The following is a 16742-nucleotide window of genomic DNA, read 5'->3' as shown; positions in this document are numbered from 1 at the left end:
TGTCACGCATGTGCATGTACTGAATTTGAAGTGTAGTGTGGAACATTGATGATATTTATTTAATTATCTTTAATCACATCGATGCATTCTGTGTTTTCAAAGAATTATCAATGTAAATTTTATTAATTTTTGTCTATTTCTTATCATTATTTAATCATTAGCTTGTTGCTAGAATGTATGGTTTTCACAATAAATACACCACACACACACACACACACACACACACACACACACACACACACACACACACACACACACACCTACACACACACACACACACACACACACACACACACACACACACACACACCTACACACACCTACACACACACACACACACACACACACACACACACACACACACACACACACACACACACTCTCTCGTAGCTCTGAAGCGACGGTGTAAACACAGCTTCATTTACTAGTTCTACACCAGTTATATAAAAACTGTAATTGTTTCTCATTAACTCTTTACTGCAACTAAACTACGCAGAGTAGATAATACCGCTCACATCCGTCTATCGACCCGCCCACATCCGGCTAGTTGTGGAGTCGTCGCAGTGTTACTGTAACCCTCGCGCTTTTGAAGGCGTGGCACCTTCCTGAGCATGACAGGCATAGCCACACCTCCACACATCCACACAATCGCAAACGGGGAGTCATTCAAGCCATCTTCGAGTGTACACTATTTGCTAGGTCACGTGGCCTTCACAAATTCCCGTTTTTATTAGCTGAAATGACATTCTACTAGAAAGGAAAAGTCCTACAAGTGTGACTGTAGTTACAAGACTCCTATAGTAAATACGATTTTGATATACAATGTAGTGCTATGCCATGACGAGTAGTGACCGAAAACTAAATGGTCAGATCTGTTGACTGGAATCATCTCGTGTTCGACACCTTCGACAGAATTAGAACACACGCATGCGTAACACTTGGCAACGTTTGGGTGTGCAGTCGTCATGTTTCAAATTCCGTCATCTCTTGTCAAATATTACAACCCAATTCTCATCAGCACGACAACCGGAAACCAACAGGTCACACAACAATCTCAACAAAACTTGTTACGTAACTACAATCTATCAAACTGATGTACTGCTTTCAGACTAAACCTTCGATTGAAACAAATCTAGCTACTGCAGGACTAAACGCTACATCTGCGATCTCAGCGCTTTCGCACCACCTAGCTGGTGTCGTCGCGGGAAGAGCTCCAGTCGCTGGTGACTCCGAAAGTCCGTGCGACAACATTGAGCTGCTCAACTCTCTTCTGCCACCAAGAGAATGGAAGAAAGACGGAGAGATGTGGGTACAAAAAGTATGCTCCGTACCGGCAACCACCACAGACGTTGCCAACCTTGAGGTAACACTCGCTTGAAGGAATGCATGCTGATTGGCTGTGCTGTCATTGTAGTTGCCGCAAATTTCTTAGCCTCGGCCTCCCAGACCCGTGTAGCGTTGATTCAAAACGCTTTTTAAAAAATCGGCGCTACACGGGTCTGGGAGGCCGAGGCTACAAATTTGCTTTATCTAGGCATTTGAAGCTTAGAGTAGTACGTATGGAAGCGTTGCGGAGGGCAACGACACCTAGCTAGAGTCTAAACGGGACTGGTGTGGGCGTTCGTTCGAATGAACTGGAATGGGCGTCATCGAAAAATTATACGCAGGGTCGGTCCCTCGAGAGGGGCCCCATGCACTGCAATGACAAATTTGAGTAGTCATGGACCTGCTCCAAAGCAAGCGCAGAGATTTGGTGTAAAAATCGATACACACCAACGCTACCATACACATTAGTTACAGAGTTGCCAACTCACACGCAAGAAACCCAGATCTTACGCAACTTCTAGATTGTTGGAACTAGATCCAGGCAGACATGTACAGTGAACCTGTAGCTACACACCGTAGATTACGCAAAAATCTGTAGTGTCTGATAGTAACTAAAACTGTAAAATCTAGTCTGGAAATCGAGGACGCATACAATAGTCCCGTATATTGCAGCTCGCGATACATATGCAATTAGGGGAACATTACGCCACACGATCTCAAGGTAGCGACCAACAGTGAACACCCAGCAATATAGTTTACTGTTTGTAAAAACATCAAGTATTTAGTTGTTTGTGGCCACGCCCATACGCAGATATAGTTACTAATGAAAATCTGAGATCTCACGCATTTTCAGTATTCCTAGTTGGCAACTTTGTAGTTATTGCCTAGACCTATAGCTTGTACCAGTACTACATGTGTGTACTTACATAATTTACAGCGTTTCTATGTTCAAGTGCTTGTTACAGATGATCTAATTAAGAAATGTGGGGGGTCAGTGAATTGGTGCATACCTGTACCCAAAGCTTGTGCAACACAAAGTGACACTAATTAATTAGCAGTAATCAAATATGCATCACTTCATACATGATTGCAGTATAAATATTAACTGACAGACAATAATCATTAGTAGACTATAAAGTAAACCAAAAGCACTAGCCAGAGTACATGCAGTCATCACAGAAATGTACTAATTCGGGTCTAAACTCTTTGTTCGTTTCGACATTCTTTCCTCTGTACATACAGTATGCACACAAAACTCAGAAATAGACTTCAGAGTTTAGTCATACTAAAAACGGGCAAAATTGCTTTTTACAAAACTAAAGTTCGTCATACTTTTGCTTATTAATTAATTGGCTCCTGGTGAACTTATTACTAATAAATACGTGCGTTTTAGGAGGAGCTTGATGTTAGATTGCGAGAACTACATGCTAGGGAGACGGGTCTGTGTTTGATCAGAAGAGAATTGTACTCACAATGCTTTGATGAGTTGATTAGACAAGTCACTATAAGCTGCGCAGAGAGGGGAATGCTACTGGGAAAGTGAGTTAAATTAGTTTTAGTTTCTTTTTTCTGCAGCATATCTGCCTTTCACTTGTAAGTCTGTCTTCCTGTATCTGTGCAATTATTAGTGTTACCGTGGTATGTGCAACTTAATTTGTACATGAATATTCCATGCCTATCGTCTTTTCTGCTTACAAGATGTCTACAATGTCTGATTCTGTATTTCTGTGTTTCTCTGTTTATAGAACACTCAATAGTGTGTTTGAGTCTATTCATCATTCTTCAGATAGTCAGTCTGTACATTGTCTCCAGTTACTGCAGTAGTTAGGCTTTAAAGACTCTGACTGTCTGTCTGTGTGTCTGTCTGTGTGTCTGTCTGTCTCAATACATATATTTTCCATTAAATCAAACGTTTACATCATGAGCAACCTAACGCTAACACAACAGGACCATTACGGTCCTGAGTCTGTCTGTCTGTCTGTTTGTCGCCACTTATTTCTGACATCAAACTAAAAGTATCATACATTTCTGCAGCTGCAGAAAACTAAAATGACTACAACTGGACTAGTCCGTCTGTCTGTCTGTTGGTGTTTGTGTCATTTGTCGATATGTTACTGCGTTCATTTGTTTGCTGATTGTCTGTCCGTTTGTCTGTCTGTCCATCTATCCGTTTCTTTGTCTGTGCTGGCCTCTCTCTCTGTCTGTCTCCACATATGTTACATCATATCAAATTTACAACTGCCTAGTATAGCTCTAGAGTGACACTGTGTATACTTTGCGGTTTGAGTCAACATAAAAATAATAAATCTCTTGTTTGTCCGTCTGTTTTAATTGCTAGTTTGCCTGTCTGTTGTCTGTTTGTCCGACTTGTCTACCACAAAACAGTCTTACAATGCATTGTTTCAACCACACAGAATACGTGAAGAGCTTCAGACAACCATAACTGGCTACCAAGAGGTGTATGAAAGCAACATGGCGTTTGGTGCACGAAAAGCCCTGCTAGCAAAACAGAGAATAGAAAACTTTGAGAAAACGGTGCAGAAGCTTGAGGAACAAAAACAGGAAATAAGACAGAAGATAAAAGAGCTAAAGACAGACTCGGAGACAACAGGAAAACTTCAAAAGAGACGACAAATGTCAGAAGAAAGCAAACGAGCAGAAGAGATAGAGCGTCTCAAGAAACAAGTTCAGTATCAGAGGAATGAGCTCTCAGCCATTCTTGCTTCATCCAAAAAGCAATAAATACCAGTTACCGAAATGCCATACAAGCAATAAATGAGAGTTATTAGAAGAGCTACTTGACTAATCTAGTCTGTACAATGAGAAGACACATGGTATTTAGTTAAGACTTTCCCTACCTAACACTACACACAAAACTCATTTTTGTTTCATTTCCCTCTGACCCTAGGCTTGAGTGTCCAGCCGTTCATTTCCCCGTCCTTTCTCCTCCACCGGGGAGATGGCCGGCTGGACACTTGAGCCTACTATGGGGCCAGATCTATCAGGAAGAGAGTAAATGCATGCATTGTCCAACTGTACGTGAGACTAGTAATAGGCTCAGACTACTGCAGTGGTTCACGTGGATGGCAGCGCATTCGGAAATGCAGTCACCGGTACTGCTAAATCCCCGGAACTAAAACTGTCTAGTACAGTCTCGCCGTCGTCATTTCCGGATGTCTAATCCTGATATGTTCAATCCTCATTCGGGAATGGCGAAAGTGCGGCGCTGGTCTACTTCTTAGTAGTTACTGCTGGTTGTACACTCTGCAAGAGTCTAGGACTGCAAGGGAAGTCGAAGACAGCCCCACCAGCATAATGATTGACTAGAAATTGAACATACCAAACGCGGATAACAGAGCCGAGCCGTATCTCTGGCCTCTGCAGTGTACCGGTGATTAGAGTCTGCAAGACTAGCCTCGTCTATCCATCTGTGCAAGCGTAAGTTATTCGCAATTCGTCTTGTTTACTATCCAGTTTGTTTTTCTTGATACTACACGATACTACACGTACAGTGTACTGCAGGGGTTGAGAGAAATGGGGCACGCCTACTTCTATAGACAAGCCCACTTTGTTGGCTTTTAAATTAATTAAATTGACTGTTTATGGTAGAATCAGTGGCTGATCAAGGGTGGTGTATATACTATATACAGATTTGGTCCTTACACGTATACCACGCCTACAAATGATAGGATGGAGCTCATAATTAATAACCCATGCCACGCTACGCCCCTGGTTACTGTCTCGCGCAAACTTTGTCCCGTTTGATATTTATTAGTACTTTCACAGGGTTTGTCACCGGAAGTGATCTACAACATGGACAATCATCCCGATTTCTCCTATCTCGTTGGCCAGGTTTTTTAGCTTGCAGTTGTACACAGTGCTAAACCTCGATCTATTTACTAAGTACCCTGTCTACAGGTCGCAACCAATCTGAAAGAGACCCTTCCGAGGGATTTTCCAGGTGTCGTGCAGATTGTAAGTGGTGACAACATGTACTAAAGGTGCTAGAGTTATGAGCATTGCATCTACGTTTTCTCTTTACCCACAGGTAGAAATCATAGGTCCTGATGAATTCGTTCCCGAAGACTACTGTCCGACTCGCCTTCGTCTGTTCGTGGATAAAGATGGCGTCATCATCAGACCTCCGCGCCTGGCATAGACGAACTGTGAGACGCTCAAAAACGTTCTGTAAAGATAGCTGGTTACAGGTACACTGTACAGAGGTAGAACACAGAATGTTGATGTACATCCGGGAAACCACACGGCTGTCATCTTGAAGTTGATGCTAGACGATTTCATATTAGGATGCGTTAATTAAGTTAAGACTCGTCTGATTTCTATGTAACAAAAAATCCGTCGACGTCCAGTTCCCACTAGCCTACAATGTAAGTCTTTCAGGCTGAAATTCGAAAGAACATACAAAGCACTCTCAGATCTAGAGTCTGGAGCCTAAAACCGTTCCCTAATACTTTAGCTAAGTAATGATTTACGTAATTGATATTAATTGATTTGTCTAAATATAATCAGCAAAATTGAGTAGAGGGAATAGAAGCAAACAGCTCCACACCCATCAAGTGGATTGGATTTCATATGAAGACATCCATGATCATGTAATGAGGGAGCTATGCCTTACAATAGCTGGTATGTCCTTTGTCTAGTTGTCCATGTCCAGTCAATAGAATGAAAGAAGCTGCATGACATGTACATGTACTACATACAAGATATTTCTATATATTGGGTGCACCTCAATGCCATGCACGACGTCTTCCTGCTACAGAGAGAAAGTAGCAACCTAGCAATGTTATCGTTCATGTGCAACACAACTACAGGATCCAGGCACAACACTACAGTCCAAAAACTGCAAACTCGGTAGGAGAACACAGCCGATACCCAAACAGTCCACTACTCCCAGTAGCAAATCAGATCATTATTACCTATGTTGTCTCTCATAATTAGCATGTCACCTCTCGATTGGTATTAATTAAATATCATATAGTTTACTCTGATTCACGTCGATTCAAACAGACTCGAGCCAGAGAAGTCAACAAACGGATTCTGTAAGACAATAAAAGTTGTTATTACGTGAAAGAACGCCGATACTACGGGATCACACTAGTAACCAATCAAATGTAAGAAAGACTGATGTACAGGACCCAATGGCAAGAACAGAAACGAGAACAAGGGCATGCACATCCAATGTGCACGGTTATGATACTACAGGGCAAGTAGTTTCATTCCCTGACACTTGTGCCCGGGCGCTGTCTGCCACTGGCAAGTCCCCCTATATTCAGGGGTGTCCAACTGTCACGATGTTGCCAAATTTGGCAACAAATTCACTGCTTGTTATCTTAAAATTGGGAAGCTTGCATTTAGGATTGGACATTTAGGTGTTTGTCTATCCCTCTTCTCACTATTCGGGGGTGTGTGGTGTGGTGTGGTGGTGGTGGTGGTGGTGGTGGTGTGTGTGTGTGTGTGTGTGTGTGTGTGTGTGTGTGTGTGTGTGTGTGTGTGTGTGTGTGTGTGTGTGTGTGTGTGTGTGTGTTTTGGTAGTCAACAGGCCATTCTGGAATATTTTTGAATGATTATTAGTTCCCTTGCCTTTGCATTGGCATGAAAGAACGTTCCTTGATGCATTTCTGTTTACTAAGTTTGTTATATTGGCGCCAATGGTCACTCTGTTACCAGTATTAGCTTATCATTTGGTGACAAAAAAATTATAGCTGGACACCCCTGCAGAACCACATGAGTGAGGTCACGAGAGTCTGGAATGAGGAGACTACATGGCAGTTGTTTATTAGCCTCATTTCCAGACTCACTCGCGCTAGCCTTGTCCGGTGTCTCACACTTGGAATTGTCATAAGGGCACCAGACAGGACTAGCGCGAGAGTCTGGGGACGAGGCTAGTTGTTTATCACTCGTAGCTGTTGGCAAGCCGTTGCTGCATGCAGCAAACAATAATAACTATTTAATCAGCGAGAACATCAATAGTAGTAAAATTAGTATCACAAACAAATGTATAAACACAATTACTATACTCGCTTGGTTATTGCCCCAGGGCTCGAGTAAGCCCCCAGTCCCTACTTTGGCCAAAGCTCTATATTTTCCCACCCCTTGGTCTTTTAATTTGTGCTAATTGACCCTTTCCACAATGACTGTTTGCTAGATTTGCGTCAGTAGAAATGCTGACATTCTTCACTTTGCTCATGCCTGTCAAGGTTTTAATGACTCAGATATTAGGCTTCTATACTTTAGGTAGTGGTGGAATGGTTTGAAGCTCTAAAATTTTAGTAGCAACATGCTGTTTAAGTTAATTAATCAATAACTTGTGCCAATTAACAACTTCAGGTGTCAACTTTTTAGAAAGACCATGGTGCCTAATGCACGCTAGCTCATGACCCAGACAACGCCAGCCACAAGACGTGTCAGCTAGTGTCTTTCTTCGTCAATCTTAAAGTATTTCAAGCACAAATCTTCACAGGACAGAAAAGTATTTGTGCCACCTGTATCTGCTATTTGCAGTCCATCCACTAGCAGTCTATTCACCAGCAACATAGCAGTTGCCAATGAAGAGGTAAACAGAGAAGACTTATTGCACAAATTAAGTCCACACTGCTAGTGATGTCTGCTGAATTTGCACAACTTTATTCCCACACAATTCTCTTCTTTTAGGGTATACAGGATGGGCTTTTTCACAGAAGGCTTATATGCAAAGGCTCTTGGACAGACATGCTGCTAGCTTCTCGACATTGCCATACATCCAACATACATCATCATACTGTAAAAACTCTATATTATAGAAACCTCACCGAAGCAGCTTGTTTCTTCTGCTCCTGCTCGCCGGCCATCCTAAACGATGGATGGTCCGCAAACGGATTAAAGCTCGACACCGGTCCCCCGGATGCATTGCTGGCAAGAAATGGGTTGGTTGATGACACTGCAGCTTGGGTAGTAATCGCACCTGTAGACTTTGATCCACTTAGACCGAAATTCGATTGACTCTTTGGTGCAGTAAACGAACTAAACGGGTCAGTGAATGTGGATTGAAAGTCTGACGTGGTCGGGTGTTGTGACGTCCCGAGCGGTAAGAACGGATCGTGTTTGCTGTCTACTATTCCCAAGCCCGGAATCGATACATTGCTGAATAGGTCGCCGGTGGCTGATGAACCAAACGGACCTACAGAGGTGTTCATTTGGGTCCCCAGCGGAGGCTGCTGCAACGAGTTTACAGGTATTGTTGGGGCCGAAACTGTAGACATGGTACTTTGTGGATTGAAAGCAGCAAAATGGTCAACAGCCCCTGGTGATGAGGACGTATTCGATGACTGGAATGTCTCGAACAAATCCTTAGATGTTGTAGATGTGGTTGCCGGCATAAATGATGTTGCAGCTGTTAAGGGAGCGATGCCACTCACAAGTCCAATTTCAAATGTACCTGTCCCTTTATTGTGGAACGGGTCGTTTGCTTTTTCTGGTTGAAAAGGATCAGCAGCAGATTTACTACTTTCAGTCTGAAAAGGGTCCGAAAGAGTCAGACCTGATGAGAACTTCGTGGCCACATTGGTAAATGGGTCTACTGCCTGCGATTTACTTGACTTATCCGTCGGCACGTTCGACAAAATGGCAAACAGATCCGCGGTCGTTGATGTCGTATTGGAGGGAGTTACAGAGTTGCCGACAGCTGTAGAATTCTGAGTCTTTGACTGAGTGACTGCAGGAGACCCAAACACTTCAAACGGGTCACTGAATTGTGACGACACCGTGCTCGTGCCTAACGCAGTAGGCGAAGTCAGGAACATGGAGCCCGAACTGCTTTCGTCATCAAGCATTCGGAGAGCGGCAAACCGATCATCAGCTGAAACCTCCAGCTTCTGAGAATTCCCAAACCTACTACTTCCGGATGCAAACGGATCCAGACCCATGCTATTCTCTTGAGGTGCAACATGCTTTGCCGCTTCCCCGCCTCCAGACCAACCCTTCTGTGTAGACTGTTGTACACCAAAAGGGTCAGAAAATACAGGTGACAGTGCTGTTGGAATGGTCTGATTTTGAGTCGCCAGAGGGCCGACAAAGGAATCTCCAAATGTAGCCGGTCCGCCTAACGGTTTACTAACAGCTTGTTGGAATTGAGAGCCGTCTGACTGGTTAGCGGTCTGCAGAAACGAATCACTATTAGAAAACAGATCCGCCGAGGCCGCTGATGACTCCATTTTGAATGGATCAAAGCCTTGCCCGGGTGTAGCATTGGAGAATTTGGAGACCTCGGATGAAAGAAAGCCGTTGGATTGCAATGCAGAATTCATTAGAGAACTCGGAGGATCCTTTTTGATGGGTGAAAAAGGATCCGTTTCAGAGAGAGTCGGTGTGGTCACTGCAAAATCATCGTTCTTAGCAAACGATGCAAACGGATCCGATCCAAAAACATCAGATGGTGGAAACATTCCAGCTCCAGGATCTAGTGACAAATCCTGAAAACATAATCACGTATCAACACACTGACATCCCAGCCCGATTACCAACAGTGGACACAAACGAAGGCAACAAATAGATAACTTGGTGAATGGATGATTAGACAGACATACAGACAAATGGGCATATGAACAGAAACATGAACGCACGTGGTGAAAACAAGCATGCGAGACAGTCAAAGAGTGTCAATGGTCGAGACAAAACACAATCAATGTTGTAATAGTACCGTGGCTATCTGATTAAGACCGGCAGACAGATTTAACCAATCTTGAAAAACAGCCGCTGTATTCGACTCGGTTGCCTAAATGTCCGAAGAATATATTGTGACGGCATGTGCAATAAAGAAGGTACACGAAGACTGACCGTATTCGCTTGAGTAGCGGGTACATTACTGGGCACCTGAAACATGTGCATAGTGTCAAACACAATAACAACATACAACTGAACAGTTGCACCAGTACACATGCACGTACGCACGCACACATCACGTGCGCACACACACACACACACAGACTACACAATACACCGACAGCATGCTTCTTACCGTCAAAGACTAAACACTGCTAATAGTAAACATTATAATTGTTCAGCGTTCACCACAAGGGCAGCAATGTATGCAATGTAAGTCAGTATGTGTATTACCAGTACAATCATGTAAGTGTATGTGAATTACCTGGTACAGATCTTCAGTGTTCTTTTGTCCCAGAATCTGCTTAGGGACCTCAAAACAAACAACACTCCAGTTAACTAGCAAACGACACTAAGAGAGACTACTGTGGTTATTATACCTGGTACCAGTCTTCGCCAATCTCGTTTTTCTGCGTGTGAGACCCCGCAGTCGCCAGTTTATCCTACAACAGCAATACGCATGTTGGTTAATATTGTTCAACAGAAATATGTATCACAGATATGTATACAGCTAACTGGAGTACAGTACATCCTTGATTATCTGGACTTCTCTGAGGACAGACAAACAGTCCGGAAATTCGAGGATCCATACAATCAAAATCAGTAAATCTACTACAGTAGCGTGACACTGTCTCCATACGCTTGTCTGTTTTCAAAGTTACAGGTGACTATATGCGTATGTGTTAACAGGCAAAGCTTATACAGTCTACATGACACAGATATGTATGTCACTGTACCCCAGAGGCGTAGCCAGGCATACGAAAAAGTCTCAAGGGATGCAGCTGGCAAGGGGCATGGTCCGTTTCTTTATCAGAGTATCCACCAGTCTCTGATCTCTTCAAGTTGTCTGTATCCTCGTATTCGAGAAGTTCAGTTAATATACCGGTACCGTACAGACATTACAGTAGTACTAGACAGGTACAATACATGTAATGTTCACTGATAATGAGTGGTTCACGGCTAGCGTGCTAGTTTGCTACGTGAGCGTCAAATGATCAGCGACTAATATTGAAAACTGAGGTATTACCGTTGCTGTGGACCATATCTCTGCTCTTCGAAGCAGAAGACTTTACATCTGGCTATGCCACTACTGTACCCTAACTAATATCTCACACACAACCTAGACTGCTGTACAGGAAAATATCAAGAATGGATGTCTGTTTCTTTGATGTTTAGAAACAGTCGATTGCTTTATCCCGCCATCTACAAATCTGTACCAATTAGACTTGCACACGATTATCGGCTGATATAGGCATATCGGTTTTATATCAGAATCGGTAAATCTTGTGTAGGTTGCGCATGCGTAGCCAGTCCTTTAGGGCCATGTGAGTTGCGTGAATGTCAATGAAGAAACAGAAGTCTCCCATTTGAAAGCATTTCAAAGTGGCTAAGGACACAAGATTCATGCGCTGCAAGGCTTGCAAACCATGAACATCAACAATTATCTACTATATCAGATATCGGCTATTGGTATTGGCCTTTGTGCTTGGATATTGGTTATCAGGATATCGGCCAAATACCCTTAATGGTGCAACTCTAAGTATCATTTGATATACACTCTTTCGCTTGGACAACCTTGAGATATCTGGTCTTGCGCCATATATTTACTATTATTCGAAACACAAAAAGTCGGGGGGGGGAAGGGGGATGGGGATGGGGACAAAAGTTGTATGATAATCGAGGGTGTGCTGTACTCCAACATTTCAATAGATTAGGTTAACATGTTATATCTATTCTGTACAAAACCTTACAAATCCGTTCATGCAAATTAAGAGCTAATCTCCAATCAGGTATCCATTACACCTTCTACCTCATTCATACCATGATAAGAACCAGTTGTACACAAGATGTAATTTCAAGCACATCAGAAACAATACACATAACTGATCGATTCCTTCTAATTTCAACAGGTTCCACATATTACTAATTACCAAGTTTCTTACCTCCGACACATTGTTGCCAGCGATGCTATCTACATGTTTTGCATCTAAACAATGTTGAAGTAAAGTCTATTTCCCGTTTATGTAAAAAGTCCAAGTTACCGTTAGCACCTCCATTTGCAGCCGCTTTGTTGGTCTCTTTCTCCATTTCCTGCCTTTTCATTTCACGACGATACTTGTAGACAATCTGGAAGAGTTCTTTGATGGCACCAGTAACCGCACCAGCCTAACCCCAGAAATATCAATTAAAATTACTCTAAAGCTACAACGATGACAAGACCCATGCCAATACAGTAGCTACCATGCTGATTAAGAAGATGCGCTGCGCTCTTTACATCATTATCTCAACTGTGAATGTATCCAGTTCCTTCATACACTTGCAAGGTTGATCATGGTTGCACCATGCGCACTTCATTGCTTTGAAAAAGGTGTACTTTTTCAAACACTCAGTAACCACGAAGACGCTCTAATTTGCACTGAAACTAAAATCTCTCTATAGCCTGAATTGGAACAATCAAGACGTTGCAGTTGCAGTATGAGGTTGCATTATGACCGTGTCTGGTAGCTAAGCTTTAGGCCTTTAGATGTAGTTCTCGGAATTTTTTCGTATAAAATAACAAACTGAGGTTGCTACACTGTAGTTTCGGTAAATTCGACAAGCACCCTCACACTTTGAGCCAGATCGGTGATCCTTACACTATGCACGTGACCAGGAGAGTACACAACACATTCCCGTATGTAGCATCTGCCCTAGTCACGTCTTCCACTCAGTAACCAAGCGTACTTAGTTCACAGTGAGCACTAAAAAATTGTTTTGTTTAAAGCTTACACTGCTGCCGTGCCCATCAATCGACACCTAAATAGCCAGTTTTGTAGTAGTTTCGTCTATTGAATTGGAGGGCATACTGGCGATTGACACAAAAGCTACCTCACAAAAGCTACCTCAATTGAGATCGGCTCAAGTGCGCATGTCCGACTGTGACCCTCAGAGTAAACAGAAGAGTGTGCATGTACATGTGTCTGTGAATGTGTGTGTGTGTGTGTGTGTGTGTGTGTGTGTGTGTGTGTGTGTGTGTGTGTGTGTGTGTGTGTGTGTACACGCACGCGCTCACGTATAAACAAGAATAAGTGTCTTAGTAACTCCATATAACTGCATCTTCTTTCATTTCACTGTGCATATTACCCAAATTACATTATATTTATGTTAATGTCCTGATCGGATCCCAAGTAAAAGCAGCAGTAACCAGACTCCTAACATCTAACATATGCTACCACACTTACATCCACATCATCATCATCTACTAGATGGGTAATCTGTTACACTGTTTTACACCCACACAGATTAGGTGTTGGTAGCTATCCCTTTAAGAAAGATTAATTACCAGCAATTTAGTACCTCTTAGGTAACCTTGAACAAACTGGGGAAACTAGGTAACATGACCACAAAAGGTACCGATGATGAGACACACAATTTCTGTGCACTGAAGACACATAGTCTCTCATCACAGAATCGAGCCGCTGCAAAACAGCCAGCCAGATGCATAGATAACCTTGACATCCATGATGTCTTACAAAGGACAACAATGATACATGCAACACATCACAAGTCTTTTGTCATTGGTGTGATCATTCTGGAGACACAACAAGATTGAAGAAAACTGGCCCTTATCCAATAAAGCATACCCCACATAACATGTTACACAAACCACCAACACTCCAATGCAAAAAAAACAATGAAAAGCAGACTTGAACTAGAACATGTACCATAACTTGATCTAATTATAAGCATCATGTGTGTGTGTGTGTGTGTGTGTGTGTGTGTGTGTGTGGTGTGTGTGTTATTGACGAAGATAAAAATCAAAGAAGAGACATGTTTTAGTCCAACATGTACCACTACAATACTGACACAACAGTTATAACACAACAGCAATCCACCCATATTTACATGCTGTTGCACTATAACATGTCCCCATCACCAACATAAACTAATATGATGTTTGTTCTTACCGTCTTCTCTGACTTATAAGCATGTAAAGTATACCCTGGATCACCTTTCACTCCATCAATCAGAGCAAACACTCGTGAGTCATCAGGGTCATGACTGATAAACGATATTCTATGTATATGAAACGTGTTCAATACCTCCTGAAAAAAACAAACAAATTCTATCCACGTCTACCACAAATCATTAACTCAAATTATACCTGAGATTTTTCATCTTTTATTTTTATTCCATCCATAGCCACATTGATTACAACTCTAAGTTTGTGTTTTCCGGATGTTTTCAATTTATCCTTCCAAGAGACAGCACTTATGAGAGAAGCAATCAAGCAATCAATCAAGCAAGCAAGCTACCTTCAGACTACGCAAAGCATCATGACACATCTTTTCACCTCGTGCAGCCGGCACTAAAGTGTTACCAACCACCTTCACACAACAAGACAACATAAAGACATACACGTACAGTTAACAGCTGAAATCACGGTACCTTGGCTTTGAAGTCCAATCCCCGGTTGAGGAACTTGGCTTCATGGCCTTCGCCTGATAAACAAAGTGACGTAGACACACCTCTTTTCTCATCTCATCATGTACGCACTTTACAGCACTACCGCGTCGCCGCATACTTAATTGCAAACACGTCGTTCGCAATCATCCCAATCATCTAATGTGAAAATCTGACAGTCTCGTCAAAAGGACGTACGTCTAACCATACATATTGTCGTCTCCTTCCCTTCCTGTCGGCTAGAGAGATGGTTATACACTCAAAACGTAGAACAATCTACGTCTGTCGGAAAACTGTCTCACATGTACCGTCTTTGTGCTTACAATTCTATACTGACTCTATAATTGAGATTTCCGCGACGTCTGATAAAAACACATTGCTATGCACACTACAGTAAAAGCCCACACTGAACTGTGAGCAGTCGCAGAGCTTCAGGTAACTCGCTCGACATGTTACGGGGCGTGCCATGTAGGCTGGCCTCATCAGAAAATGAGTCATGTCATTGACTCAAGTTCCGTGCCATTCGACAAGACTGAACTCCACGACGACCACGTGCCATGTTCGAAGCCGTGCCAATACGCGAGTGTATGAAAACGGACCATTCTCGTCGGTAAGACGACTACGATGAGTGCCAACAAGTGTCGCGAATTGAGGGTTCTCACCTGCGCGCCGTCTTCTTGTGGCCATGATGTGTGTGACGATGACAAAGTCTGCCAACGAAGACCAACGAGACGACGTCCGTTATCTAGTCCTCGTTCACTTCCACAAACCGACACTATCTAGGAACACAACCCGGCAAAGAGTGTAGAAGTCGACTAACACGCATGCCTCGAATTGTTATCCCGGATAATTCGAATGTGTACATGTCTACGTATGTACATGTACTAACAAATGCCGACGATTTTACAGCACAGCTCCGTCCTTCTCCGTCGTTTTCTCCTCCTCCTATCTGTCTATTTCAATATTTCTGTACGTAGTTTTCTAGCTAGCTATAGCTAAGCACTGCTGCAATTAATTAATTCGCGTAATTCGTTCTTGTGGTGTGACACTTCCAAGAAGCTTCATGGATATGCTTGCACATTTGTTTTTAGATCAACAATCACCTTACTACAAAAACCAGCACTCCAAGTATCAAGATGCTCAATTAATCCAACAACTTATTAGAAGTGCACAGAAACTAGACCCTATCAATCACTTTGTGACTCCGAATCTCTTGTCCTATCTTGTAGATGTACATTGAAAAGTGGAAGTGATGATATCATCGTCAATTATAGATAATAAGCTGCACCAAATAAGACTTCATCAAGAAATGGTTTATTTATTATTCTAATCTGATTTGCAATCATCCAGACTATATTGCTACAAAAACAAAAAAATCCTTTGAAATTTTAATTAACCTACCTGATGGTGCCTTCAGTTCTTGATATCATAAACTTTGTGACATAACTATTTCATCATTTGAATTCACACCTGCTACGCAAATGGCTGCCTTCAGTGTAAGTGTTTTGATTTGATGTAATCTTTGTTGTCTGCCTAGAAACTCCATGCTATAGAAACGTAACTATCTCGGTTCACTAGACTCAGTTCAACAGTAACCAAAATTATTTTTAGATAGACTTCATTGTAAATCAAAGTCAACTCTGTTACACTTAATTAATCAATTGAACAACGTCACAATTAAAACTAATTGTAAAGATATCTATTTGTTTGTTCAGTAACTGTCTTACCTACCCGACTCTGCAATCAATTTGTTCCCATTCGCTAAACCGACTGATATATAGATCGACTAATGCTGTAGACTGATACTGTAGACTATACTGCAACCACCACTCTATCTTCCACTAACTCTCATTCAGTGGATAACTTCAAACAGCTATCATTGGTATAGCATTGAGGGGAGAAGGGTAGGGAAAGCAAAGCCTCCCCAATCTTCGTAGGCGTGTAAAGTAAAAAAAGTGCCCTCAGGTTACTAAACAGTGAGATGAATCCTTGTCCATCACATTGTCCCAGCAATGGCAAAAAAAGGAAAATTGGGCGTAGCTTTGCAGTGTGATTGATCAGCCCCTAAACTTAAGGACCATGCAAAATCAGAATATGTG

At 42.4% G+C, this 16742-nt stretch overlaps 2 protein-coding genes and 1 long non-coding RNA gene across 3 annotated transcripts; 2 read left to right on the top strand and 1 right to left on the bottom strand.

Annotated features, from left to right (window-relative positions):
• Positions 1 to 952: 952 nt before the first annotated feature.
• On the top strand, positions 953 to 4190 carry LOC134186114 (33 kDa inner dynein arm light chain, axonemal-like). Its single transcript, XM_062654034.1, has 4 exons — positions 953 to 1040; positions 1109 to 1363; positions 2720 to 2865; positions 3741 to 4190. Exons 1-4 carry the CDS (start codon positions 966 to 968, stop codon positions 4066 to 4068), a joined length of 804 nt encoding a protein of 267 aa, XP_062510018.1. The 5' UTR covers positions 953 to 965; the 3' UTR covers positions 4069 to 4190.
• Positions 4191 to 5086: 896 nt separating this feature from the next.
• LOC134185569 (uncharacterized) lies at positions 5087 to 5968 on the top strand. The gene is made up of 3 exons (XR_009970797.1): positions 5087 to 5178; positions 5245 to 5301; positions 5375 to 5968. It is a non-coding gene; the product is annotated as an uncharacterized LOC134185569 (long non-coding RNA).
• Positions 5969 to 6091: 123 nt separating this feature from the next.
• Positions 6092 to 15438, bottom strand: LOC134185568 (protein disabled-like). Its single transcript, XM_062653382.1, has 13 exons — positions 15306 to 15438; positions 14629 to 14681; positions 14496 to 14567; positions 14345 to 14434; positions 14148 to 14285; positions 12243 to 12366; positions 12144 to 12187; positions 10581 to 10643; positions 10466 to 10513; positions 10156 to 10191; positions 10019 to 10093; positions 8133 to 9791; positions 6092 to 6381 (listed from the first exon to the last, which is right to left on the bottom strand). The coding sequence occupies exons 1-13, from the start codon at positions 15328 to 15330 to the stop codon at positions 6334 to 6336; spliced, it is 2475 nt and encodes an 824-aa protein (XP_062509366.1). The 5' UTR covers positions 15331 to 15438; the 3' UTR covers positions 6092 to 6333.
• Between the last annotated feature and the right edge of the window lie 1304 nt (positions 15439 to 16742).

The sequence above is a fragment of the Corticium candelabrum genome, chromosome 10 (genome assembly GCF_963422355.1).
Source record: "Corticium candelabrum chromosome 10, ooCorCand1.1, whole genome shotgun sequence".
In the NCBI taxonomy this organism is placed as follows: Eukaryota; Metazoa; Porifera; class Homoscleromorpha; order Homosclerophorida; family Plakinidae; genus Corticium; species Corticium candelabrum.
This window is presented reverse-complemented; position numbering and strand designations above follow the sequence as displayed.

Bases quoted from the DNA above. Each gene is read 5' to 3' on its own strand.
- LOC134185568 (XM_062653382.1), bottom strand. From the start codon at position 15,330: ATGGCCACAAGAAGACGGCGCGCAG. The intron at 12,188-12,242 runs GTAACTTGGACT...AACATTGTTTAG, and splicing joins TGCAAATGGAGGTGCTAACG to ATGCAAAACATGTAGATAGC. The intron at 10,094-10,155 runs GTCAGTCTTCGT...TCGGACATTTAG, and splicing joins CCGCTACTCAAGCGAATACG to GCAACCGAGTCGAATACAGC.
- LOC134186114 (XM_062654034.1), top strand. From the start codon at position 966: ATGTTTCAAATTCCGTCATCTCTTGTCAAATATTACAACCCAATTCTC. The intron at 1,364-2,719 runs GTAACACTCGCT...CGTGCGTTTTAG, and splicing joins CAGACGTTGCCAACCTTGAG to GAGGAGCTTGATGTTAGATT. The intron at 2,866-3,740 runs GTGAGTTAAATT...TCAACCACACAG, and splicing joins AGGGGAATGCTACTGGGAAA to AATACGTGAAGAGCTTCAGA.